The 26,769-nt window shown below is 56.2% G+C and overlaps 1 protein-coding gene across 1 annotated transcript; it reads left to right on the top strand.

Moving 5' to 3' along the window:
• The first annotated feature begins 974 nt into the window (after positions 1–974).
• PRRX2 (paired related homeobox 2) lies at positions 975–25,062 on the top strand. Its single transcript, XM_065035235.1, has 4 exons — positions 975–1,618; positions 21,374–21,558; positions 21,730–21,908; positions 22,470–25,062. The coding sequence occupies exons 1-4, from the start codon at positions 1,375–1,377 to the stop codon at positions 22,603–22,605; spliced, it is 744 nt and encodes a 247-aa protein (XP_064891307.1). The 5' UTR covers positions 975–1,374; the 3' UTR covers positions 22,606–25,062.
• The last annotated feature ends 1,707 nt before the right edge of the window (positions 25,063–26,769 follow it).

Raw genomic sequence — 26,769 nt, 5'->3', positions numbered from 1 at the left:
AGGAAGGGGGGTTGGGCTGGTTTTGCACACTCGGGGAGCCCCCTGCAGAGTCAGAGAGAGCCAAAATCTGCCTCCAGCTACACCCCTTCCAAGCTGGAGAGCTCTGGGAAGCCGCTTCCCCATCAGGAAGATCAGATTTGGCAGCACTGGCTGGCTGAAAAATCTGCACGCCTCCGACTTGAAGGGGAAGAGAGCGCAAGAAAAAGCTTTCGACAAATGTTAAAATAACTCAGCCAGGGGTTTGCCTCCCTCGGCTGCGCTGGAGCGGGGATGTTGATGAGCTCAGAGCTGGGCTGCAGCGGCCGATCTCGCTCGGAGATTTCGCGTCGAACCCTGCGTGCGCGTAGCCCCGTCCATATGTGCTGGCAGCGGCGGGCAGGAGGACACGCTGGAATCCAGGGGAAAGAAATAATAAGCGTTAACCTCTTCAATTTCTGCTCATCTCCCCGAGCCCAGCCCTTGCTGGACACCAGCATCCAGCCCCAGCCGCTGGCTCTGCCCACCCCCTCCCACCACCTCCTCCCTGCCTATCAGTGTATATAAATATATATATAATTTTTAAAGAGGAAAAACTCATTTTTCCTCTCCCGGTGGCTGGTTTTCATTAGGGAGGTTTCTTTCTAACCCCAAGGGAAGCAGCCTATGAGTTTTTAACTGTGGTGCAGGACGTAATTATCTCATTAAGGCGAGAGAGCCAGGCTTTTCCCAGGAGAGGTGACCTTGCTCCGGGGTTGATGGGGACTGGGGAGGTGGGGGCTGGAGGTAGAGGGGGGGCCGTGTCCCCCGCTAACCTGCGGGTCACCTCTCTCTCCAGCCCCATTTGGGGCTGGGGAAACCCGGCCCCTCTCCCACTCCCCCCATCCCTCCCCACGGAGCGCAGCCACTTACACTTGTTGATAGAAGCACTTAAAGCAGTGCTGGGGGGGGGGGGATGATGTGAGTGGGGTAAAGGGGTGGGGGGAAAGCGGGTTTCCTTCCCTCTCTGCCCCCCAACCCCCTTTTTGGCGGCTGGGCTGCCGGCGGTGCTCGGCCCCTGGCAGGGGGCAGGTCGCCGTGCCGGGGGGGGGGCGAGGGGCCGCCCCGCTCGGCTCGGAGCAGGGGCGTTTGTTTGAACAGCTCCAGAGCAAAGAGCAGGGGAAGAAAGTTTGGGCTGGGAGCGTGGTTTTTTTCCCCAGACGTCAGCACAAGGCGGAACAGGGGCTGGGGAGGGAGCCGGACTCACAGGGCAGCCGTGATTTTTTTTATACCTTTTTTTTAAAAAAAATAATAATTATATTTTTTATCTTTTTGGGGATTTTTTTTTGGCGGGGAGTGGGGAAGGGGAAGGGGGCCGGGAGCATCCCGGCACCTCGGGGTGGGCTGGGGGTGGGAACCATGGACTCGGCGCCAGCCTTCGCCATGGACAAGCCGTTCGCCCCCAGCGCCGTGAGAGGCCCGGAGCCGCCCGAAAATCCTCAAAGCCGGAAAAACTTCAGCGTGAGCCACCTCCTCGACCTGGAGGAGGTAGCAGCGGGGATGAACGGGACCCCCCCGGCCGGCCCCCCGCCCGCCGGTGGCGGCAAGGCCATGCCGGAGCCGTCGGGAGGCAGCAGCGGCAGCGAGGCAGCGCCCCAGGACGGTGAGTCCCGCCGCCCCGGGATGGGCTCCCCACGCTTTGGGGCAGCCGTGGGGATGGAGTGTCCCCGCCGTCTCCCCGTCTCCCCGGGCCGGGCAGCGGAACCGGCGACCCGTGCGCAGCGCCAGGCACCGCGGACAAAGAGGGTCGGTGTCCCCTCGCGTCGGGGTCGGGGGGACCGGGAGGGCGGGTGGAGGCGAGGGTTGACCCTGTCGGGGCGAGCTGCGAGGGTGCCGACACCCCGACGGTTGGGACAGAGGGACACCGCACAGGGGAACAGTGACACTGCACCGGGGGGTAGCGGCATCGTGTCGGAGGGCAGCGACACCGTACCGGGGAACAGGGGCTCGGGGAACACCGCACCGGCGAAGAGAGACACCGCACCGATGGGAGGGACCCCGCACCGGGGACGAGGGGTACAAGGACCCCGCACCGAGGGGAGGAACCGGTTGTATCCCCGCGCCACCGGAGGTGCCGGGTTCGAGGCGATCCCGGGCAGCTGGTGCGTCCCGGAGCTGCGCGGCCTGCGGGGTCCCCCTTCCCCGGGGTTCCCCGCCTCGGTTTCCGGGCCCGGGAAGCGGAGCGGTCCGGCGGGGCCGGGCGCACCGGGACGCAGCGGGTCCCCTCCCGGCGGCTGCCGCAGCGCGTCTCCGGGCCGGTAGCACCGGCACAAACGGGGCGGCGGGGACTGAGCCAGGGCTGGCACAGGGGACGGGGACCGACCCGGAACGCGGCTTCGTGGCGCTCGGTCCTGGCAGGAGCCGCATTTTAACGGGATAACCCTGCCTGTCCGGGGGCTCCGCAGCTGCCTCCCGGTCCGCGCTGCGCGCATCCCCCCGCGCGGCTCCGCCGGCCCCGGCGCATCCCAGCTCCGGTGCCCCGGGCAGGGGCGAGGAGGATTTGCCCCGTCCCTGCGGCAAAGTCCTAGTATGGAGACAGCCGATGGCTCCCAGAGCCCCCCGGAGCCGGGTGTCCTATCGGGACACAGAGGTGGTAGAGGGTAGACGGGGATGGAGAAGAAGAGGGAGGACAGAGCACGGGGTGTAGGTGCAGCCTCCACCCCCAAAGCTCGGGCTGTGGTACCCACCCTGAGGGGACCAAGGGGATGGCACCTCCGAAACTGCCCCTCTGCTGCGGTTTGGTACCCCAGGCTTGTTTTCTGCAGCCCCTGGACGGCAGCCCTGGGGTGCTGATGGCCCCACCGAGGGCATGACTGGTGCCTGGCCCTGGGTGCACACCCCCCCGGGAAGCTGTGCTGGTGAGGGGGGCTCAGCCCATCGGGCTGCCCAGACCTGTAGTGAGGGGTCCCAGGGGGATCCATGCCAGGGTGCTCTCTCTGTCCTCTCCAGCGGCTCCTGCATTGCTTGCAGGTCTGAAGCATCTTCTTCCTGCCTGCATCTCACTCCCTCCACAACCTCCTTCCTCCACGGAGAAACTCCCGCCGAGTCCCCCAACCTGCCTCTGTGGGGGATGCTGAGGGCTGGGTGAGGCTGGTCACTGCTTTCTGGGGTGGAATCTGGTATTTTTGGCATTGCTTTCCATCCTCCCTCCCCTTCTCTTGGGTTTTGTTTGCACTTCTTGCATTGCCTTTGGGTCTGCGGGGAGGTTTTCATGCACTGATGGGACCATACAGGGGGACAGTGTGATGTGTGGGGTCAGCGCAGCTTTTGGAAACCCGTCCCAGCCTGCAGCAACCAGTGCATCTCACAGGGCTATTTGCAAAACAGCAGAGAAATTATCACCATGCTGAGCTCCTATCACACCCCAGAGAGGCTCGGTGGAGACTGGGGGTGATGCAAATACCAGAGAGAGAGGCAAGCAGCCTGACACAAGCCCATTTTTCACCCCAAAAGCCCATTCTTCCTGGAGCAGAGGCTTTGTGGGGTTTGGCCTGCTGATCCCAGCACCGCTGAACCACAGGGGATTTTTCCTGTTAGCACCTGTTTCAGTGAGGTTGCAGGGATGAAGACACAGTCAGGATCTGGGATGCTCCAACAATCCATCCAGGAGTGGAAGCATTTCTCCTCCTGATTCAACCTGGAGAGACAAATACGTGAGGGATGTGAGCTAAGAGTGCATGCAAACATTGACTTGTGAGAGCCGTTACCCACTGCCACTGAGTAAACTGGGATGCAATATCCTAAATCTATGAGGAGACTCGAAGCACCAGGCAAATGCCCTGCCTTTGCAAGCCATCAGCCTTTTGCTACACATCTGCGATGCTTTCGGCATCACTGTGATGACAGCAGAGGAACTTTTACTGGTAACGTTATCTTTTATTGGCATCTTAAAGTAAAACAGCCTCTCGGCATTGTCTCTCATCTTTCTCTTCACCACTGTGTTTTTTTTTTCTGCCAAATGCAAAGTTAGAGCCCCACGGGTTGGTGGCAGTGGGTTTATTATCTGTGCAAATGGACCCTGGTACCTGAGTGTCTCTGTGTGGGACGCAGCTCTGTGCTCCGGCTGGGAAGCTGTTATCAGGGTCATTGCAGCAGCGGGGTGGAGGAAGAGCAGCTTGAGGAAGGTTTTTATTCTTTGCAGAGAGGGATTCAACTCCCTGCCCTCACCAACTGCCCGCAGCTGGGAGCGGGGCTGGGGACAGCCCCACGTCTGGGGTCCTGGTCACATCTCTGCTCCAGGAGCAGGCCCACCATTAGTCCCTTGTAGGGCTGGCACATCTCTTCCCACTGGCACCAGGGACCAGAGCTGTCCCCACCTCCCTCTCCAGCCAGCCCCTGCGAGTCCCAAACTGGCCCTGAGGGCACCCAGCACATCCTCTTGGGAGGACGAGTACAAATATCTGTGCAGCACATTGCTCTCAGGGCACCCAAAGATTAAGAGGCGGAAATCTCACAAGCCAGGCAAGAGCAGGGAAGTGCCAACAGGGTGGTGAGGGCTCATCCCCATCCTCATCTTCATCCTTCCCCAAGAGCGGTGCAGCAGCCTCCCATTGAAAACCTTCAGCACAACTTCTGAGGTCTTGAAAGCTTGTTCACCTCCTTTCATTAGACTAACAAATAATGTGTAACGCGAAACATCTGTTAACAACAGCCCTTAATGTTCTCAAGATGATAAAGCAGGAGGGTAATTTTAGCCAGCAGGCCTTGACTGATGGCTTTTCAAACAATGAACTTACTTTTGGTGCCGCTTGGGGATGGGAGAGGGAGTCGGGCGCTGGCTCTGGCAGCCGCTTTGGGGCTGAAAACTCGGAAAGAGCCACTTTTGTCGTGGCTGGGCTCGGAGGAAGGGCTGTGGCCCCTCCGAGGGGATCCTCCGTCATGCATTGCCCATTGGGCTGTAGCTGGGACTGAGTGACAAGATGGGGAGATGCGGTGGCCCCTGGGCACCCCCATTTGTGGAGCAGCTTCTGGGGCTGGGACCCTCCGTCTGGGGCTGTGTGGATGCTGAGCAGAGCAGCAATGAAGGGAGAGGAGAGGCTGCACCTGAGGAGGCTGAGGAGGTTAACATGATGTTAAGCAAATTGGTTTTAGTTACATAAATGAAGGGAGCTGGAAAGGGAGAAATGAGGCAGGGAGGGGCAGGGACGTGGTCATAGAATGGAAAGGGGGAAGGAATTTGTTTGTGGGGTCAAGCGGTGGCTGATTGCCCCAAACAGCCTCCAGCTGCTCCCAGGGCTTGGGCACCTTACCTGAGGCAGAGCCATCTGGGCTGATGTCCCTGTGGTGGCCCATTTAGGCTGAGCTTCTCTGCCTTCCAAAATGCCACCCATCCCCACAGGACAGGGTGCACAGCTTAGGGACACCTCAGTCCCTCCGGCTGTGGGGACAGGAGGCAGCCCTGTACCATAATACCACTGAAAAAGGGCCGGGATGTACCCGTGGGGATCTGCCTTCCCTGGGACATCCATGCACATACATGGCTTGGCTGCAATTAAAATCAGCATCATTAACTTGTGGCCGAACCCTGTGCCTGTCTCAGGGCAGTACAGACTTCTGGGGCTAGCAGAGCTGGGCTGTGGGCATGGGAAGCCACCGAGGTCCCTCTGCACCATAACCCCAGACCCTACACTCCTCCCTCCAGCACCCATCTGCCTTCCAAAGCCCCAAAAGTGCTGGAAATCCCCAAGCCATTCTTACCAGGAGACTTTCCACAGTTTCTGGGTGACTGCTCAGGGAGGGATGGGGGTGTTGGCACCCCGACTCAGCCCCCATGGGGGGAAAGAGGCTTTGAGAAGTGTCTGATGGATGTGGCTGCAGCTCTGTAATGAGAGGCTCTCATGGTTTTGTTCCCTGAAGGAGGGTCAGCAGGGGTCCCTGCTGCTCAGGGTGACATTGTGACCTGCTTGCCCCAGCCTGGGATGGCTGGGTGGTGGGAATGAAATAGTCCCCAGCCGGGGGCCAGCACACCCAGGACCTTTTGCCCAAGGCCAGCACTTGCCCAGTGCCCGATGCTGACAGGTCCCTGATGCAGCAACCATCAGTGCAGACTGAGAAAGCACCGATTAGTCCGTGCGGGAGCTCCCTGCCCCAGCCCGCATCCTGGTCCCACCACATTTGTTTGCGTGAGGCTGGTGACAGGTGAGGGATGGATGGATGGATGAACGAACGAGCAGGCAGCCTGACCTGTCCCAGCTCACCCAGACAGTTTCCAGCCGCTCTCAGGGAAAACAGTGAATCCCAGTCAGGAAAAAACAGGGGCTATGGGGCGGGACTCACCCTGCACCTTCCAGAGCTGCTGCAGAGGACAAGGGACAGTCCCAAAATGACTCTGACCCCTCCAGTCAGGCTTCCCCATCCCTAACTGGAGACCCTCCCCACCATGGCTCTCACCTTGTGTCACTGTCACCAGACCCCCTGTCCTGCACGTGCGCTACCGTGGGGTCCCCGTGCATGAGGGGAAACTGGTCCCTGGATCTCATCCATCCAAAAACCATGACAGAGATGCTTTTCCCATGGCATGGGCAGGATGAGGGGCTGAGTTTGGTCACAGCTGGAAGACACAGGTCTAATAGAGCTTCTGACGTGTGGCCAACCCTGGTACCACCGCTCCATGCTTCCCTGTCCCCTCCAGCCCCAAAGAGTGACACCCACTCACCATCCTGCTGGGAGGATGCTGTGTGTCCTGGGGTGCAGTCAGGCTCGTACTGACTGGTAACACCTGGGTTCCAATTTGTGGAAAATTTGCCCCCAAATGGGCTGACCACCCTCACCTGGGCTCCAGGCTCCCCCCACCCCAGCTCAGGGGGCTCTGGGTTGGAGCTGGGGTTTTTGCAGCCCTGGGAAGCAGCCCTGCTCACTCTGAGCCCTCCCCAGGGCCACAGGGAAATACATACCAGCATGTTTTTGCAGCGTTTGCAGGGCTCTGTGGGGTCCCTGCACACACATCTGTGCTGGGGGAGCTGCTGCCAGAGGGTGAAGAGAAAAAAAACCCCAAACCGAGGCCTGGGGAGATGAGTCCCCTCTTGCTGGGGTAGTTCAGCAGCCGGAGCGGCCTTGTCTGGGACAGCAGGGTAGGAAAATCACTTTTCCCCCCCACTCGTCATCACTGGGATTTTTCTCCCCTCGGTACCCCCAGTAAGCTGGGTTTTCAGCAGGCATTGCTGCCGAGGATGCCCATTCCTCATTCCCAATCCTCCCTTTCCAATGGGAGAAGGGGTGTGGGGTAGTGCTGCAAAAGCCACCTCCCAACAGAGTCCAGAGGGGACAGCGGGGGTGTCCTACATGTGGTGGGACAAGGGGCTTTGCCCCACTCCCTTTGGCACCCCAGCAGCACCTACTGAAGTGCTTGAAGCCCCCGCAGCAGCTCAAACACCCCACGGCACAGCCGTGCCCAGCCCAGGCGGGTGCCGGGGTGCGGGGACACCTTGCCCGTCCCCACCCCGGGCTGTTATGTCTAGCTCGACCAGGAACAGCTCAGTGCGAGACTATTTCCCCCTCTCCTTTTGGGCTGTTATTTCAGGGAACGGGGCTGATTCACAGGAAAAATATGAAATTTCAACTCCACACAGCCAAGATGGGCGAATTTCAACGAATCAGCATTTTAAGAGGGCCTGGGCGTGTGTCTGTAGCTGGGAGGCTGATGAAATGATTTGGGGCTTTGAGGCTGCCTGGTTAGAAACCGTCCTCTCTCCCAGGGAGCAGGGCCGATCACCCCTTATCCCGGCACTGATTTCCTCTGGCAACAGGCGATTCCCCTCTGGGGCTGTAAAATCATGGGGCTGAAGGGATGGGGTTTGAAGTGGGATGGGTTCCAGGTGCTTTGGGGCTGGCAGAGGCTTGGTGTCCCCAGGCTGGCACCCTGTCCCGTCCCTGCGGCACAAGCAAAAGCTGGAAGGAGTTATTCTCCCAGGATGGGATCCTGAGCCACCGGGCAGGCTCAGAGCATCCTTCAAAATGCTGGGGAAGTGGGTTGTTGCTGAGCCAAGTTGGGACTGGGCAAAGATTTAGACCAAGGTTAATGTAAATCTAGGTGTTTGGTTTTTGTGTCTGAAAAAAGCAACAGGGAAGGGGGTGAAAGTGTGGGGACAGAGGCAGCTGTCCCCTGCCTGGTCCCTGTGTGGGGACAACAATGCCCAGCTGGGTCTGGGGTGATGGGGAAAGCAACCAGCCCTGGTGAGGAAGGATTGATTTGGGGTTTCAAGGCATTTTTCCAGCTCCTGTTGGCCAGTGCTGCCACGGCACCACTGAACCGGGTTGTTTTTCACTGGACATCCCCAGATTTCCTAGAATTAAACAAAAATCCCATCCTCACCCTAGAGGCATTCCCAGCGATCGCGTTCGCCCAAGGGACACAGGGCTGCGGGCGATATTTTCCAGCCTTCCCATGGTGTAACGAAATGCCCTGTCCATTCTCAGTATCCCTCGCCAGCTGCTTCCCTGCCCTGCGCTCCCCCCAGCAAAACCAGTCCCGGGGCTGGGACCTGCTGGGGGTATCCCTGGGGGTGCGGTGGGGCAGCCCCTCACCCATGGGCAACCCACACCAGCAGCTCTGGCTGCGGATCCCATAGCAGGGACGTGGGGGATAAATGTGACGCTGAGGTTGGAGAGATTGGGGACAATTGTCACAGCTTGGCGGGGAGCAGCAGCCTTCTGGGGATATTATGGGGACAGATGAGGTCCCCTTTTGCCACCCTCCTCCCCTGCAGCTCTGCTGGGGGTGCAAACGGCAGCTCGAGGGGGCTGCAGGCGTTAATTAAGCAGGAGGCATAATGAAGCCACAGCGCTGCTCCTTCACCCTAGGGCTGGGGAGCAAACGGACCCTGGGAACCCAGGCAGGACCTGGGGTGGGGAACAGCTCAGGTCCCAGGGGGACACCGGGTGGGCTGGGAGCCTTCTGAGAGCAGCCCCGCCAGCCAGCGGCCCCCTCCCCTTCCCTCCTCATCCCCCTTTGGAGTGCGGATAATAAAGCAGCTTTTCAGCTGCGGCTGCAGCGATAGATCAGGAGGAATTGTAAGAGTCTATTAACGTCTGGGTGTCTCTGGATGGAGACTGTGGCTAAGCCCGGCGCCAGGCTCGCGCGCTGAACCAGATGTGGAGAGGCGCCATCCTTTCCAGCCACCGAATCCGAGAGGCTGCCGGCTTCACACGCGAGGAAACTGGAGTGCACATGGCGGGGGAGCCGGGGGAGCGCCGGGGAGCACATGGCAGCGCGGGCACGAGTGGGGAGGGGGCACAGCCCTGGTGCCAAGGCTGGGGGTGCAGCGCAGGGACAGAGCTGGAGCAGGGAGGGTGGTGCAGAGGTTGTGGTGCCAGCCCGGGCTGTGGCTGCACCCCAAGTCCTGCAGGGCATTGCCGGGGGGGTGAGTGTTGCACCCTGAGCTGTGCAGAGTATTGCAGTGTGTATTTTGGGGGGGGATGTGCATTGAACCCCAAGTGGTGCAGGGCGATTGCATTGTACCCCTATTCGTACATCGCATTGTTTGGGTGGGCATTACATTGTCCCCGAGCTGTGCAGGGCATTGCAATGTGTGTTTGGGGGGTGTTGCATTGCACCCCAAATCATGCAAGGTAATTGTGTTGTACCCCAGGTCATGCAGGACATTTCTTGGGTGGGAGGGCATTGCATTGCATCCCAAGGTGCACAGTGCACTGCATATATGTTCGGGGGGGTTGCATTGCACCCCGAGCTGTGCAGAGCATTGAGGGGACTGGCGGGGGGGTTGACATTGCTGCCGGGGTGTGTTGGGGTGGGAGTAGCTGTGATGCTGCAGGGGGGCACATGGGCGACCCTGTACACAGTGCTGGGGGGTGGTGGGGAGCAAAGAACCTGGTCCAGCAGCACGGCCAAGGAGGGTGCAGGATGGGGCATCTCCAAACCCACCGGCAGCAGCTTGATACCGGTCCAGGAGAGGGAAAGAGTTGAAGGAAAGGAGAGGAGGAGAGGGAAGGATGAAAAGGGAAGGACAGAGAGAAGGCAGGAAGGACAGAAGGATGCCATCTCGCTGGGGACAGCTGTGTTCGGCAGTTCAGGGGGGCTGTTGCCCCGTGGACTGGGATCCCACATCCCCAGCAAAGGTGCAAAGCATCCATGGGGATGCTGTGGAGGGCACACAGGTGACATGGGGACAGCTACCGGTGGGGTGCTGCTCGGGGCCATGCTGAGCTTGGGCTGGGGGGGCCGCCACGCTCCTTCCTCACCCATTTCACTTTCTTGGCTGGGCCGGCCACGTGGCTGTAATTTGGGGGTTGTAAGTACCTCGGGAATTTTTAAATTAAAAGAAAAAACAACCTGGTTTCATTTAAATTAAAAGACACTAAAGCGTTTCTATTAGTATTAGAAGTTTATGAAACTTAAAACAAACATTGAAACTGAACTACCAGGCACTGTCCACTTTGCAAAGCCCTTCGCATGTTCAGCACAAACCACTTTCCCATTGGGGTGAAGTGTTAGTGAGATTTGTAGGACGGTGCCTGGAGATCCCCGATCCGCACCCCAGGACCCCAAACACAGGTGCCAATGTGTCTCCCCCTTTGCTCCTGGCTGGGTTTTGGGGCCTCAACCAGTCTGGTGCTGGGGTCCCGAGCATGGCAAAACGGTGCTTGGGCTCCCTGGGGACCCAGAGGGGATGAAAACTTGGGGTGACCAAGGTGAGGGTCTCAGCACCACTGGGCTTTGCAGAAGTGGGACCTTGAGGTAGCTGCCCCCACCCTGGCATCTCTGAGGTGTCCCCTGGTGTCCTTGCCAGGGTGGCACCTGCCCCCAGCAGCCTGCCTGCTGTCCCTGCTGTCCCTGCTGTCCCTGCCGCCTCTGCCATCCCCACCATTCCCGCCATCCCTGCTGCTCTGCTTTAACCTGGAAACAGTTAACTGGGCTGAATTAAAAAAAAAAAAAAAAGAAAAAGATACGAGCCACTTATTAAAATGAATGTTTTACAATAAATTTGGCGAGAGGCCACCGACCTCAAATGAAAACCAGACCGGAGGACAGCGATGCTGCTTGCTGGCGAGGGTTTCCGGGATGTCTGTATGTGCAGGCGCCCACAAGGGTCCTACTGGGAGTACTGGGAGCAGTGGTGGGATGGGGTCCTGGCCGGGGGCTCGTGCCCATCCTGCACCTTGGCCAAACCTGCCCGTGTCCCTGCTCCAGGGACGTGGGTGGTGGCTGCGAGATGTGCTCTTGGCAGGTGCTGACGCTTGCTGATAAAACATCTTGGCCAGGGTGTGAAAAACACCCAATTGGCCTCAAAAAAGAAAGGGGAGTCAGGTCAGTGGAAGCAGGTGACAGGAGGGGACAACATGGGGACCCTGATCCCTTCCCATTCTCTTCCCTCCGCCTTGGAAATGACCCTGACCCGATGGGGTCTGTGATTGAACCTGGCAGACTGGGGTTGGGTTTCAGTGCCAGATGCCATTTGAGCTGGCTTGCTACGGGCTTTTGCATATTAAATTTCAATAAATCACCTTTTTTGGGGGGTGGCGGGGAGAGGAAGGCTGGGATCGCCATGCCAGGGGTCCCTGGCTGGGAGCCAGCCCTCTACACAGCTATGCAGCCCTGGCTGATTATTTTTTAAACACTGTGCAAAAGTCCCAGCAAGCTCTTGACACCGTGATGTTCCGAGGCACCCGCCACCCGTCCCGTTCCCAGCTCCCAGGGAAAGCCACTTTGCAGTTAAAAGCTGAATTCTTGGTGAACTTTGCAAGCACAGATGGGTGCTGCTCTCAGAGCTGGTGCTTACACAGGTCTCATTAGTGTTAATTAGTTACACATGCCCTGTGCCCTGCTCGGAAACCGTATAACCTGTTATGTCAGGCGGTTGCACGCGAGAGATGTTGGCACCATCGTGGCTGTGTCCTGATGGCAGCAAACAGTGCCTAAAATGTTTGTGGAAGAGAAGCAACATCTGCCATGCTCAGCCCCTCACACGACAGCGGTGTCTGTCCATCCCAGCGCTGTCCGTCCCTGCATCATCCATCCCAGCATCCCACTCATCAATGGCTGTCGGCAGCCGCTGTGGCCGTTGCCTCTGCCGTGCCTGGGGCTGACCCAAACCCCAGCATTTTGGCATCATTTTGCTGTTTCCCCACAGAAACTCATTCACACATCTGTTAACCATCTACCGGCCCTGCCACTCTCCGCATTCAGATATTTAACGCACGACATAACCGGTGCTTGCTGAGCCCCCAGTGTGTGCCAGGGGGCTTTGTCCCCAGGGCCATCCCGGGGTGCCACAGTGAGCGAGGTGCAGGACAGCCCAAGCGCAGGTCTCGTCCCACCACAAGAAGGTCTCCTGGCTGGAAGATGAAAGCAAACCCCGTGGTGAATGCCTCCTCGGCGGCTGGGGGAGAGCCAGCGCCTTTTGTTGGTCCCCAGGCCTCCACCGCGGGGGCTGGCAGATTTGCGGGAGAACAGAATTAAAATTCCTGCTCCCTCGTGGGTCCGTGCTGCTCTGTACTTGGCCTGGCTTGGTGCGTCAGAACCACCACGGTGCCTTTCCCGAGGTGCTTGGCTGTGCCCTGAGGGATTCGGTTTGCCCGGCTGAGCAGCTCCAGCCACCCCTGGCCCCATGGCCGTGAGCATCCACCTGAGAAGCCCTTTGCTCTGCCACAGCCTCCCTGAGCATCCCTGGGCAAATCCAGAATCACGACATGACACACATCCCTGGATCTATCCCATCTCCCCTTTTGCCTCTTCACCATTTTCCAGGGACATCCAAGACCAGCACCATCCAAGATGAATTTTTAGAGGTTCTGTGTGGCCTCAGCCCCAAAGTGGGGCCCTAGAGGGGGGTGAACCCCCTTGAGCTGCACATTCCCCTGCACTGAGAAGGAAAGATGCCAGACTCTGACCACAAAAAGCCACCTGGGGTGCCCAGTGGTGACTGCCGCAGTGCCATTGTCTCTGGCAAGAAAAGCCTCCTGGGCTTTTCTCACCCTGCCACCCCTTGAGGGAAAACCAGGGTATTGGGGGGGAGCAGCTCCCCCACTCTAGCCCCCCACTCGGCTCTCCACACAATGAGGCAATGTGGGCACTGGAGCCGGGACAGCCCATTGTGTGCGGCTGCGGTTGCAGCCCCCTCCGAGTGCATGGGACGCTCCTGGCAGCTCCCAAAACCCCTTGGCCAGGCTGGGGTCACCCACCACACCATGCAGGCATGGCCCTGGCAGGGAATTTTTCACTTGCAGACCACCGAGTCCCAGGGATGTGCTCGGCGTCCTGGGCTGGATGCCCTGGGCTGGTGCCACCCATCAGCAGGCACAGCCAGGCAGTCTGAGCCCCGTGTCCCCACACAATGGCCCCGGCTCCGGCTCCTGGGGTGCAGGGGAGCCAGGCGGCTGGGAAAGCACAGCAAGAGGCTTTGCTGAGCCCTATGCTGGGTGCCAACGCTACCGCACATCTTTAAAGGCTGTTTCTGGAGCAGTTGTTTCAGGGGGACGCCAACAGTGCCAGGCTCTGTGGTCTGGATCCCCCCACAGGGTTAGGGACAGGGTGTCAGGGTCCATCCCAGAGCTGGTGGGCACCACAGTGGGGTCTGTCCATGTCCCCTTCTCCAAAGGTCTGTCCACAGGCAGGTGACTCCCACTTTGGGTTAAAGGCAGGTGATGCCACCATCTCCCCCAGCTGTCTGGGAAAGTTGGGGGAAATTCCTTACGCTGCTCAGCCCTCTCTCACTGGAGCTTCATGGCCGAAGATGTTCCTCATCCCCTTCCTGAGGCTTGTCAGCATCCCACTGACCCTGCTTCCCCCTTTGGGGAGCAAGGCTGCAATTAATTCATTAAACATTTCTGTTGACGCAGGAGCTGGCTGTGCCAAAACACCATTCCTGGGGCCTGACCCCAGCTGGGCGAGTGCTGTCCTGGGCTGTTCATGAGCCCCCGGCCAGTGCAGGAGCCTCCGTAGCAGCGGGAAGGGCTGTGAAGTGTTTGGAGAGCACTGGACATGTCAAAGCCTTGGGTCTTTACCTGTGGATCTCACCAGCTTTCAACTTTCAGGGTGTTCTCTTTAAATCACAGCACATGGCTTGGCTGGCCACGTCCTCTCCTGGTTTCTCCAGCATCTGGTTCCCCTCTCTTCATCCCCTTCTTCCTTCATCCCCTCTTCCTGTCACTGTGACATCCCAATCTTGTCCCTTGGTGCACTTGGGTTTTGCAGCAGATAAATCACCACTGGTCTTGCTGGAGAGATGGCTTTGAACCCACTCACGGCTCTGACCAGTGAATTTGGTGGCTGCTGCTGGGCTGGAGCCATCCCTAAGAGAGGCAGTGTCCCATGACATGGGGATCTTCCTTTCCAGGCTCCTTCTGATCCCAAATCCTGCTAAGCATCATGGTCCCACCGTGTTTGCTGCACTAAAGATGGGGATGAGCCAAAATATAGCTTCTGTGCTGCCACAGGCTGCACAAATCCCTGCTGGGATGCAGAGATGGATGCTGCTAGCTCAGCTGACTCTCCAGCACCTTCCCAGCTCACTCGGGCTTTTAGCTGGACACCCCAGGGTGGGTGATCAGACACCACATGCTGTCCCCGGCATCACCGCCGAGTGACAAGTTTGGCTTCTGGGTGTACAAGGGGAAAAACCTCTTGGGCTGGGGGGTGCAGGCTGTGCACAGAGCATCTCCAGGGTCACAGCACCGCTGGGTGGGAGCCTCCCGAAAACTGGGCATCCCCACGGCCGAGGGCAGCGAACCGCGGCGCTGGGTGGTTTCTGGCTGGTGCGGCAGCAGCTCTATAACCATAAAACAGCCTGCTGCTGCCTGTCAGTGAGCACAGGCTAAAGCCCTCCCGGGACAGCCTTGGCCTCTTTCTTGGTCCAGACTTTAGCTGCTCCTTTTTAACAGAGACACTTTTCCCCCAGCAAAACTGGCAGCCTGTAAAAACGTGTCAGCGTTTCAGTTTTTTCACAATTAATGAGGTGAAACATCCTCGGAAACATTTCGCTGTAATGTTTCTCCAGTAGCTGAGACTTGCCCCTCTCTTAAATTTTTCATGTAGGCCACTTGAGCCGAGAAAGTTTCCTTCGGACTCAGCACATTTGGACCCCCCCGGCTTCAATCTCCCCCCACCAGCAGAGCCTTCGGCATTCCCAGGGTCTTCGTGGGGCTGGGGCTGGACTGGATGGGGAGCAAGGGGTGGTGATGGGTTGAGGTGAGGAGGTGGGACACCGGTCCTGGCAGTGAGGGAGCCCAGGGAAGGGCTGGCAGCCCCCCTTCCCCTGGGGCACCCTGTCCCCTGTGCCCACGGGTTGTTCTCGGGGTGGCTTTGGAAATCACAGCTTTGTTCCAAGCAAAGCTGGGACCAACACCCTGTGGGCTGGAGTTGGTGGCCCCAAGAGGCTTTTCCCCCAGATTGTGGGTTGAAACCCCCCAGAAGATGGGGTTATGCTGATGTGGTTTTGTCCCCGAGCCGTGACACTACGCTGGTCCCACGCACCCAGGCTGGGCTGACTGGTGGGTGCAGGAAAGGCACCGCAGTTGGGTGGCCCAGCACACATGGAGCAGCAGATTCACGGCTGCTTCTCAGCCCCCCGGGCTTCCCGATATGATATGGGTAGATTACAGACCTGTAGTGGCACAGGCAGCTCCCACCATCGCTTCTGTGACAAGCCCTGTGCTGCCTGTGCCCGCAAGCGGTGACAAGCTCCTGGTTCCCCTGTGGTCTGTAGAGCACCATCCCTCTTGCCACCCCTCCTTGCTGCAAATCCCCAGTGTAGGCAGGTAAAACCCCCTGATGGGCTCCCAGGCTGTCCCCAGCCATGTCCCCAGCCAGGGCAGTGCTGGCAATAGATGCTGGAAAGGGGGTTCTACTGCACTTGGCTGCCTGTGCTCTCCCAAATCACCCCATGGCATTGCCTATCTCAGCTGAAGCTTATGGGATAAAAAGGAGCTGGAGTGGGTGAACACCACAGAGGAGCAATTCCCAAACCCGAGAACTTTGCAACACAATCCAAAGGGAAACGCTTCCTCCCCATCGCATGATTTAGAGGAACAAGTTAAACAATTGCACATGAAACTCTGGCGAACGTCATCGCCGGAGCTCTCCTCGCTTCCCCCGAGTATATAAAGGGATGAAGGGAGTGCACATGTTTACCGAGAAAGACCATGGGAGAAACGAAAGACATTGTTTTTCCAAAGGATTTCTTGGCTGTAAAAGGCCTCCACCACCCTGCGGCTTCCCTGATGAAGGCCCAGCGTTAATTTGTTAAATCCACATCAAGTGCCCGGAGAACCCGTTGTTTATTTTTGCTAATTCAGCCGGCCGAGATCAAATTGGGGTTTTATTTGTTAAGGATAAACCTTAATTAATAAAAGCTATTTATTTGGTTAAAGCTGGCCGCAGCCTGAGGGTCAGATATGCCACGATCATTATTTCAAGTAAAACAAACCCAAAACGTCTCTCAACAGTTTGAAAAACGTAGAAACTCAGAGGGCTGAATTTATTTGTCTTAGGAAGAATTTACAGCTAATTCCCTCCAGGCTATTTCAACCCTTAAATTATACCCAAGAAGAAAAAAGGGGGAAAAAAATGCTGTTCCAGGCAGAGAAGGGAAGTAAATGGTACGGCAGATTTGACCATTTGGCTGGGGGAGGGTGAAAAATTTAAAGCTTAAAAGGTCTTTGGCAAACTGCTTGCAAATAAATGGAACGCGTGAAATAATTTAACGGCAGAAAACTCTTTGGGGCTCGGGGGTCTGCGGCGCAATGGAAAATGAAACACGTTGGAGGAGACGTAGCCTGGATTTTTTGCAGGAGAGGGTTGAACTTGCTCCCTCCTGCCATGGCCCCCCAAAAAGCGGGGTGTTTGCACCCCAAAGCCGAGTGGCAAAGCTGGAGCAGGGACGTGGTGGCGCAGCCGGGGATTTTGCAGCATTAACCAAGGGAGAGATGGGCTTGTGGCTGAGGTGACCATTGCCGGTCATATTGCTGGGTGAACACCGTGCTCTGGGATGAGCGTTTTGCTAAGAACCCCCCAAACCCTGCATCCAGAGGGGAGCCGCCCCACAGCAGGACACTGAGCATGGTTGGCGATGGAACCCACCACTGAAAACCATCCCAAGGTCGAGCTGCCCCGCTGGAGCATCCCTGCCGGGGACATCGTGGTCCCCAGGGCTCAGGCGTGCGAGCGGCTGGGATTTGGAACACTGGTTGGGTCTGGCTCACAGCTGCATGGAGGTCGTTTACTTCTCGCTAATGGAGGTTGTAAGTCAAAGCCGAAGCCTCGGTGGAAATCGAGTGAAAATTACCTCTTTACAGCACTCGGCGGCTGCTGAGCGGGAGGCTGGGGACTCTGCCAGCATGGGGGCCACCTTGGCAAGCCCAGCACTGAGTCCTTCCTACAGAAAACTGATGGAAGCACCGAGGGAAAAAGGAAGAGCTGGAGAAGTGGGTTTGGTCCCGGCTTAGCTGCACCAGCACAGCACAGACCTGGTGGCACTGGGACCATCGCCTTTGCAGCAGGGTAGGACCAGATGCTCCCCAGTTCCTGGTGGTATGGCAGCTTAGTCTAGGCTTGCCAGCATTGGTGATCCCACGTGGAGAAGGGTTTTGGGGTGACACCCAGCCTGCACCCCTGAGGCTGGGAGAGAGGAAGCTGGAGGTTACCAGGCTGCAGCCAGCACCCCAAAACTCATCCACAGAACAGGCAAAAAGACTCATGTCTTTTGTAACACATGGAGGCAATTTAAGTTGGTTTTGTTTAGTATTTTCTGAAGCCCACCGTGCCCACCCTGCTCTGTGCAAAGCCCCTGCGCCTCCCTTTCTCCATCCCTCCATCCTGCCCACATCATCTTGCATTATACAAAATGTTATCCTCTCTGTTTTTCCCCTTCCCCTGCTTTTTTTTTGCCTTTAGCAGCAATTGTAATCAGTGGAAGATAAACACACGGAAGGCAAAGGTGGCTGGGGGACAGCTCAGGAGTGCCCTCTGACCTTGGGCTTGGACAACCAAGCTGATGCCTCCAGCTGTGCCACAAATGAACCCCCGAATTATAACAAATTATCTCCTCTCCGGCACTGCAGAGCACTTGGCGATGCTCATTTTTGGAAAGCTGATTTGGGGTTATTAAAGCATCTTTGATAGAAGTGATCCGGCCCGACTTTGCACGCTGTAAACCTGTCAGACACACGCTGCCAGCAATTAGGGTGGCATTTATCTGGTCCCACAAGCCTGCAATACCTGAAGTAATGGGGAAAAGATGTTGATCTGTTACCAGGGTTCGTCCTTGTGTGGAGCACAAGATCCAGGCAGGGTTCCCAAGCACTGAGCGGTATGGGGATGGGGTGGAAAATGGGGGTAAAAAACAATGTAGTGAAGAACTGAGCTGGAAACCAAAGGTTTCTGCAGGGCATCAGGAGCTCTGAGCTACACCAGGGTGCAGCATGTTTTAGGGGAGGTGTGAGTAGATGGAGAAGGGTTTTTGGTCCCCAGCATCCTCTGAGAAACTCCCTGGAGCATCCCACAGGATTTTGTGGTGCGGGAGAAGGTCCCTCCATTAAAACCAGCAATAGGGGCTGAACAAAATGCCTCAACCCAGGGCCAGCAGCTCCAAACACCGGGGAACTCCCAGCACGTGGACACATCCTGACCCAACTCTGGTCTTAAATCTCCATCCTGATGTGCCTACCAGTCCTATATGGAAATTGCCAGGCACCACACAGCTCCCATGGATGTTTAGGTCTTGCCTCTGTGGGTTTGGGTAGATAGAAAGCAGCCAGAAATGGGACCAGATCCTACAGAGCTGGGTTGAGAGTTAATTTAAGGAACCTTTCCAACTCCTCATTGCTTTCAGCCAAATTCAGGTGGGTAAGAGAAGCCATCCCTTATGGAAAAGTCCTATGGCCAGATTTTAAATTGGGACAAAACCAAAGGAGGTTTATAAATTTTATTTATACATTTACTGGGGTTCTGTTGAAATCATCGCCGGTTCAGTGGGGGGCAGTGGGTGTCCTTGGTGATGGCACTCTTTGAACAAAGCCCAGATCTATAATCTCCCCAGAAGCCCTACAGGGTGGCCATAAACCCACAAGGAAACGTCTGCTGACCTGTTACATCACGTAGCTCCTTCCCAGCCTGATGGTTCCCATTTCAGTCCCAAGCTCCCAGAAAACTCAGGGACAACCATGGCTGGACTTCATGTATTTTAATCCAGCGGCTCATTAGCTTGCTGAAGGAAAACAGGACCAAAAAAGGACTTTAACTAAAAGGGGCAACTGGGAACCAGAGACTGGCAGAACATTTGAAGCTGCAGGAACAAGGGCTGGAGGGAATCTGCGGAATTTTATTTGTGAGCTTTTAAACACGAACGGCGGTGAAGGGCAGCCTGTGGTTTCCCAGCCAGGGAAAGGGCCTCAAACCCACATGTATTCCAGGCACAGCACAGCCCATCGTGTCTTTACCCCACCAAGAAAGCCATGTCCCATCTACAAGAGCACAGGCCGTTTCTAGCCCAAGGGATGGTCAACCAAAGTCCAAATGCACCTAGAACACAATAAAAGATCCAGAGAAATACCAGTGGCTGCAGCGAGGTCCTGGGAGGTGGAGAGAGCTCCTTTTCATCCCCTTCCCATCCAGGGATGCTCCCACAGTCCCAGCAGTTTGGTCGCATCATGGCCAAAATGACGCAATGTCCTTCCATGTGCCTGGGAGATGGAGAACGGGGCCGGCGGTCGTGCCCAGGTCCCACCGCCGCATCCCTGTATCTCCCTCCAGCACAATGCTTCACCCCTTAACCAGTCCAGGTGTTGGAGGCACCCAGCGCTCCCCAGCCCTGGTGCTGGTCCTCACTACAGCAAAGTGACAGAGGAGAAATCTGCTTTTTCCAGGCAGCCACTGCCAGCAATGGAAATAAATTTAACCCTTCCTCCTCTGCCGCATCTCCTGGAGCAGCTCGTGTTTTGCATTGGGACACTGTTGGTGGCATCAGGGTTTTCAGAGAAAGGCGTAAGGAAGCTCCATAGTAGCTCTAAGTTTGGACCCTGGTTTGGGCAGAAGGTGATTAGTCCCAGAAACAACCTGCCAGCAGATATTGGGGTTTCTTTGGTCTTCATGGCTCAACTCAGGATGGAACAGCCCTTTGGAGCAGTACACTTGGGCACAAAGGGACCTTAGGGACTTGATGGAGAACTTGTTGGTGAAGTTTTCATGGCTTTAATTATTCAGAATTAAGGTCCAAGGACGTTTTTCTGGCCCTAAAGATCTTGGAAGGCATCATTTCCTCCTGCTCAACAGCTTGGCAGTGTCTTGAAACAGGAGAATTAATATCCTTTCCAGTAGATTTTGTTACTTGCTCAAGTATCATCTGAAAATGCTCCACACCTACTTAATAAGTATCCAGATAGCTTATTAGCAAGAATTTATTTCTTGAACATATTCAGGGAGCAGTAATTCCTGCCATCATGGCCCCTGCAATGATATAGAGCAGAAAACCCCAGTATAACCCTACTATGAATCAGAATGTCATAAAACTATTAACATCTCAAATAATTCCAAAATACTTTCCCACCAGTAGGTACAGATTGGATCCAGATGCTTTATTAACAGAAAGAATAATTAACCAGTACCTCCATACAGAAGAACGACAGCGAGACGCGTTCCCCATGAAGCCTTCGCAGGCGGCAGCTGACTGTCTCAGAAAAAAAGACTTCATAAACTTGCCTAAACCTGATGATATTAGTGACAAAGAGGAGATTAATCTCAGTCTGGCTGAAAGCCCAAGATCAATACTGAGAAACCAAACTACACCCTCAGCTTCATGTTTCCATGAGCCAGCAAAGCCAGAAATAAACACTGCGGAGGCTGAGCTCTGCAAGACGCATTTGTTCCTAGCTCTATGAGCAGATGCTCGTCTGTTGTCCTGTGTCACCCTGGGGACACACCACAGCAGGGGTTTCAGAGGGTGCTGGAGACCCAGGGATGTTTTGGTGCTGAATTTCCATCACCATCCATGAAAACTTGACCTAAACCCTTAGCAAGAGCCAAGCCCAAGACACCCTGTGGGCATGTCCCCATTGCTGGTGGGCTGTGAGGTGCAGTCCCAGCAGTCTGGGCCAAGTGGTCCCCAAGAGTGCACTGAGGCTGGTATCCAAAGTCAGGTCCTGGGTGATTTTAGCCCTATGTGAAACCACCACAGGTCTTTGCAAAAGTTGGGTTTAACCCTATGCTCCAGCAGATGCTAAAATAGGTTTTGATCCTCGTGGAAACTCCAGGGTTGCATGTACATTGCTGCTCTCAGGGAGCATGGCTGGGATGGAACAGGGCCGTGGACACCCCTAGGAGGACCTAAGCCTGGTTGGGTCCCCACGTGGAGTCTGTGGGGTCTCACATGGGTCTGGCTCTCATGTGGCCTCTTCTGTGCTTTCCCCACAGGTGAGAGCCTGAGCCCAAGCCGTGGGGCGGCCAAGAGGAAGAAGAAGCAGAGGAGGAATCGTACCACCTTCAACAGCAGCCAGCTGCAGGCTCTGGAGAGGGTCTTCGAGAGGACACACTACCCTGACGCCTTTGTGCGGGAGGAGCTGGCGAGAAGGGTGAACCTCAGCGAGGCGAGAGTCCAGGTGAGCAAAGGTTTGTGTGGGAGAAGACAACACCCCCACCTTGTCCCCAGGTGGGAGCAGGGACCATCCCTTCCCTCATTTCATCCTGCACATGACCATGATCAGTAGGACAGATGCTTGGGACATCTCTGCTGGCACCAGGTCACTGCTGACCACCTTCCCCCCTCACAGGTCTGGTTTCAGAACCGGAGGGCCAAGTTTCGCCGTAATGAGAGGGCGATGCTGGCCAACAGATCGGCGTCACTCCTCAAATCCTACAGCCAAGAAGCAGCCATTGAGCAGCCCATGGCACCAAGGCCCACTGCCCTGACCCCAGAGTATCTCTCCTGGACCAGCACCTCCCCGTACAGGTAGGTGCAGGCACCAGAGTTGCTGGGGTGAAGGTGGCCATGGGACAGGCTGCCTAGGGATTGTCCCCACCACCACAGGAGTCCCTGTGCCACTGTAGAGGACATGGGAAGTGTTATGGGGCCAAAAGTTGCTTGTCTGGCTTTGATTTGGGAACCTGTTTCAGTCTCATCTGAGCATCCCCTGCCTGCTGCTGAGTGGGCTGCTCTGCCTCTGTGCATTTGGAGGCTAGAGTGGTGGCCTGGTCCTTGCAAGGGTTTTGCTTGGCCTCACACTGACCCTTCCCACATCTCAGCATGGGAGGTGGCACAGGTTCCTTCTGGTTCCCAGCTCTCTGCATCCAGCTATCTCATCCAAAAGCTCAAGGCAGGGCCTCCTGGTGCATAGTTTGGGGGGTTCCCATGTGCATCCAGCCATGTAAAAATGCTGAAGCCTCAACTACTCTTGTGGGAGATGTCCAAGAGGGAATGGCCAACCTGGCCTGGGAAGACGGCAGGACCTCATGGGACACAGGGACTCTTCCGTGGGCCATGGCTCATTCCTCCCCTGCTCCCTCCCCGCAGCACTGTGCCCTCCTACAGCTCCAGCGGGACCGCGACACCCACCCAAGGGGTGAACATGGCCAACAGCATCGCCAGCCTGCGCCTCAAAGCCAAAGAGTTCAGTCTCCATCAGAACCAGGTGCCGACCGTGAACTGAGCAGGGCAAAGCCCACCCCATGGCCTCATCCAGGATCCAGCGTGGGGCTTGTTTGCCAGTCCAGGACGAATCCACCACCCGCCCAACCCACGTGCCACTCATCCAGCGTCTCAGCACCTCTCCTCTCCTCTTCCCTTTTGAAGGTAGAGTCAGTCCCAGGCCGAAGTGGCACATAATTATAACCACATATGGAGCAAACTTGGTTAGAAACTTGCTTTTCCGCACACCCTTATAATAAAGGCTATATATACACACACATACCCCCCACGCGCTCTTCGAGGACAAACAGACTTGCCAAGGGAACGAGAATTTGCTTCCAAACATGGAAGGATCTTGGACTATTGGATTTGACCAATTTGGGTATCTCGCCCAGAGAGCCAAAGAGTTATTGGGTCTTCTCCTCCCGCAGGGACAGCATGCAGCGGTGGGAGGATCACAAGCCCCCCTTTCCGCTGGGCTGTGACTTGTGGCACTCAAAAATGCATGCCAAAGCCGACCCGCGTGTTCTCGTCTTTGTGCATCCCCAGCCGCGGTGCTTGGGAGAGACTTTGTGAAGCCGACAGCTCTCCCCTACCGCAGCGGGTCCCGACAAGCTCCTGCATCACGCTGCCTGCGGTTCAGAGCTGCCTATGCCAATGGCATCAGGCTTTATCCCTACCCAGAGGGGCAAGGAGGGCTGGAGCGTCTCAACAGACTCGCTCGGAGCCTGCGAGCTGCGGGAAGCGTTGCGGGTCGCCAAGCCGGCACCACTGCCCTGCCTCAGGGGGTTTGCCAGCGATTCTGCAGAGCTCCAGGTCATGTAAGCATCCCAGGGAAAAGAGAAAATTGGAAAAAGCTGTTGGGTTTGAGCTGAGTAGGCGGCTCCCAGCACTTCGTGCCAACGGCAAAGCAGGCTTCGCCTTCCGGAGGCACAGCCTCCCCACCGGCAGCTCGCAGATGTGCGCGGGGGTCTGGGGCTGGCAACTCCATAGGGGTGGGCTTTTTTGGTTTTGCAGAAAGGAAATGGTTCCCCCCCTCGACTCACCCTGCCATGCAGCCTAATGAGGTTGCAAGGTGGGATGCACAGGGGGACGGACACAGGGTAGGCAGCCTCGCCTCGGGCTTATGCCACCCCAGTCCTTCCCCTCTGGGACTGAGCCGCAGGCAGACGCACCTTCCCCTGCCCATACTGCAGCGATGGGGGACGAGCCAGAGAGATAGAGGTTTTACCCTGTGGACAAAGCCCTCTGGAAACCAGACCACTCTTTCTTCACTCACTGCAAAGAGCCACAGGCCAAGCGTGGGGACATCACCAGCTCAAACGGGTGGCCTGGACAGAGGAGGCACCAGTCCTACTTGCCCAGAAGGGCTGAGTCCCGCTGGGGATGGCAACAGTAGATCCAAGGATGAATACATCAAGTGCTAAGGTGCTTCCTCCAGATAAACACCCTGCAGTGTGCAACACCAAGGCTGAAAGCGTCCCAGCTACGCCATCCTTTCGTTTTCCCATGAGGGCTCTCGCTGCAGCCACACATGGTACCCAGCAGCTGCAACACCAGAACCCTCAAATTCACCATGGGCAGCTGGACACCTGATGAGAGAATCAGGAGAGGAGCACAGCTCCTCTGGCTGGGGGCAAATCGGTCCCTCCATCCTGCCCCGGCTTTCTCTGTTCCACTTGACACAGCCCCTGGGTCAGGAAGAGTCACCAGCTCCTCCTCAAACCTGAGCAACACTGCCAACCCCATCCAGGGAGCAAAGTCATCCTAAATACTCACCATGTGCCCCCCAGCCCCATTTCCAGGGCTGGCATCCCCGTGTTTGCTACCCCAACAGCAGTGAGACACTGCGCAGAGACACAACAAAAGCTGAGATGTGCCAGGCTGGGGGGGAGATGGACCCTCTGCGGATCACATCATCCACCATGAGAAACGCCGCTTGGGGCAGGAGAAGGGGGCCAGGGGGGTCCTATTCCCATGGAAAGCACAGGGCTCTTTTTTCAGTTATACAAGATGAAACCACAGGGATATAAATGTCGCTGCCTCTTTGAGAGCATTAATGAAAATAAACCCATTTAATAGTTTGCAGATGCCATTTCTGTAAACCTAAAAAAAGCAGGGAATAAATATTTCTTCACTAAATATCTATATGTATATATATATTTGAAAACATTCACTCCTAATCTTTGGGCCCCTCCTTCGCCGTGCTCTTGGCAGCTTATCACGGCTTGTCAGTCAACGCCAAAGCCTCACCGAGACGAGATACAAATTGCACCCATGGAGGGGTAGCAGGACGGAGGGATTATTGTAATCTAAACTCCCTCCTGCCCTTTCTATTTGTACATTTCCATTACTTGTAACAAGATCCACAGTGGATTTTTTTTTTTTCTTCTGCATGTCTGTGTTTTGGAAATTTTTGTAAGGTTTTTGTAAAAACAACTCTTGTGAAATAATGGAGGAATAAATATTTTACTGAGTAGAGTTGTGTTTGTGGACATAATGGGGATGTGGCTCTTTCCTCACCAGCCACAGCAGTTTCTCCACCTGCCCTGGACAAGCAGCACAGGCAGGGGACTGAGGACCTGGACAGGGGACAAGAGCCACAATCTGGCCACCTCCACCTTGCTTGGTGGTGGCATCTCACAGCTTCTCCTCATCACCTGGATTTCACCCCAGGCTCCCAAAAGTGGTTCCACATGCCTCAGGAGAGGGACAGAAGCAAGGGGGGAGCATTTTGAGGCTCCATTAGAGCTGGGATGGGGTAGGGGGACCATGGTCCCACAGCAGAGCTGCCAAGCTTCTCTGCAGCTTGGGAGCCCTCAAGCTGATCTCTGGAGACAGTGGAAACTCAAGTGGCACAGAAAACATCCTAATGAAGGTCTCTGTATAACAGCTAATTGCAGTGCCTTACCAGATCCATCTTATTCTGGGGATGATGAGTGTGGGCTATTGAGGAAGGAGTGTTGGGGAAGAGGACTCAGTTTGCTTTTCCCCTTCAAAATCCCCCCAGCAGTGGCAGAGCTTGCAGAGTTTGCACAGGCAGCTTGCAAATTCCCCACAACACAGCAGCTCACGTTGATGTTGGTCCCACACCCACGGCCTTGGGAACAGCACTCGCATGTGCCCCCAGCAGCAAGAAAACGGGCTGAGATGGGATGTGGCCAGGAGCAGGCACAGAGCCTCTTGCTGCCAGGTTATCAGGTCAAATCCAGCGCTGTAAATGGGGGTGGAAACCTGTAAACACTAACTGATGCTCCACAGACATCAAGGATGAGCATCTGTTACTAAGTGACTTGTAGATCATTAAAGGCAGTTGCCCAACCTCCTGCCCAGCCCCAAGCAGGGAAGATCCCAAGCAGCATCCTCATGTCCTCAGCATGTGGCCAGTGCAGAGCATCCCTTTGGAGAGCATCCAGCCCAGAGTCAAAAGACCCATGGAAGTGAAGAGCTTGCAGGTCCCAGGGCAGATTCTTCCAGTGACTCATTACTGTTAACTGCTGGAAATATGTCACTTATTTCCTGTCTGAACTGTCCCAGCTTCAGTTCAACTCCCGCTAGAGCAGAAGGTCTCAATGCGTGGTCTGCCAGGTCCCAGGAGCTGATGGACTACTGAGGGGTCTGCAAACCAGGAGACAGGCAAGCAGGGAAGGTTGCAAGAACATTATTTGCAAGTTACATTTCCTTCCTCAAAGCAGTTGGTTTTCAGCCAGCTGGCTCCCAAAGGGCAAGTCTCAGGTCATGGGAGCACCTCCCTGTACCCCCTTTTCCTTGTTTCTGACCCCACAGCCCAACACTTGTGCACAGATTTCTGACCAACGAAAAGCTGAAGTTTGCTCCCGCAATATTTTAATGAGAACAATTTTATATTGTCATCAGCATCGGCTGCCACGGCAGCGAGACAAAACAGAGCTCACATTTTCCAGCTCGCGGGGATGCCAGCCTGGTTATCCGCGGCCAGAATGAGCTGTACAGACACGCAGCGGTTACAGCATCTCCTCTCCCACCACCCTTGCGCTCAGCCCTTCTCCCTCTGGTGGCAACGGGAAGGCTCAGACACCCTCCAAGTCCTGCTGACACCACTGATGAGCTACAGAAACACATGTACGTATAACAGCAATATGTCATCTCCCGGCAGCTGAGCCCCTTCTGTCCTGGGGGATGTGACAGTCACCCCAAACTCTATGTT

This window comes from Columba livia, chromosome 19 (genome assembly GCF_036013475.1).
Source record: "Columba livia isolate bColLiv1 breed racing homer chromosome 19, bColLiv1.pat.W.v2, whole genome shotgun sequence".
NCBI classification, from domain to species: domain Eukaryota; kingdom Metazoa; phylum Chordata; class Aves; order Columbiformes; family Columbidae; genus Columba; species Columba livia.
This window is presented reverse-complemented; position numbering and strand designations above follow the sequence as displayed.

Excerpts from the sequence above, each read along its gene's own strand:
- PRRX2 (XM_065035235.1), top strand. The coding sequence starts at position 1,375 with ATGGACTCGGCGCCAGCCTTCGCCATGGACAAGCCGTTCGCCCCCAGC. Across the intron at positions 1,619-21,373 it reads CGAGGCAGCGCCCCAGGACG|GTGAGAGCCTGAGCCCAAGC; the intron begins GTGAGTCCCGCC and ends CTTTCCCCACAG. Across the intron at positions 21,909-22,469 it reads ACCAGCACCTCCCCGTACAG|CACTGTGCCCTCCTACAGCT; the intron begins GTAGGTGCAGGC and ends CCCTCCCCGCAG.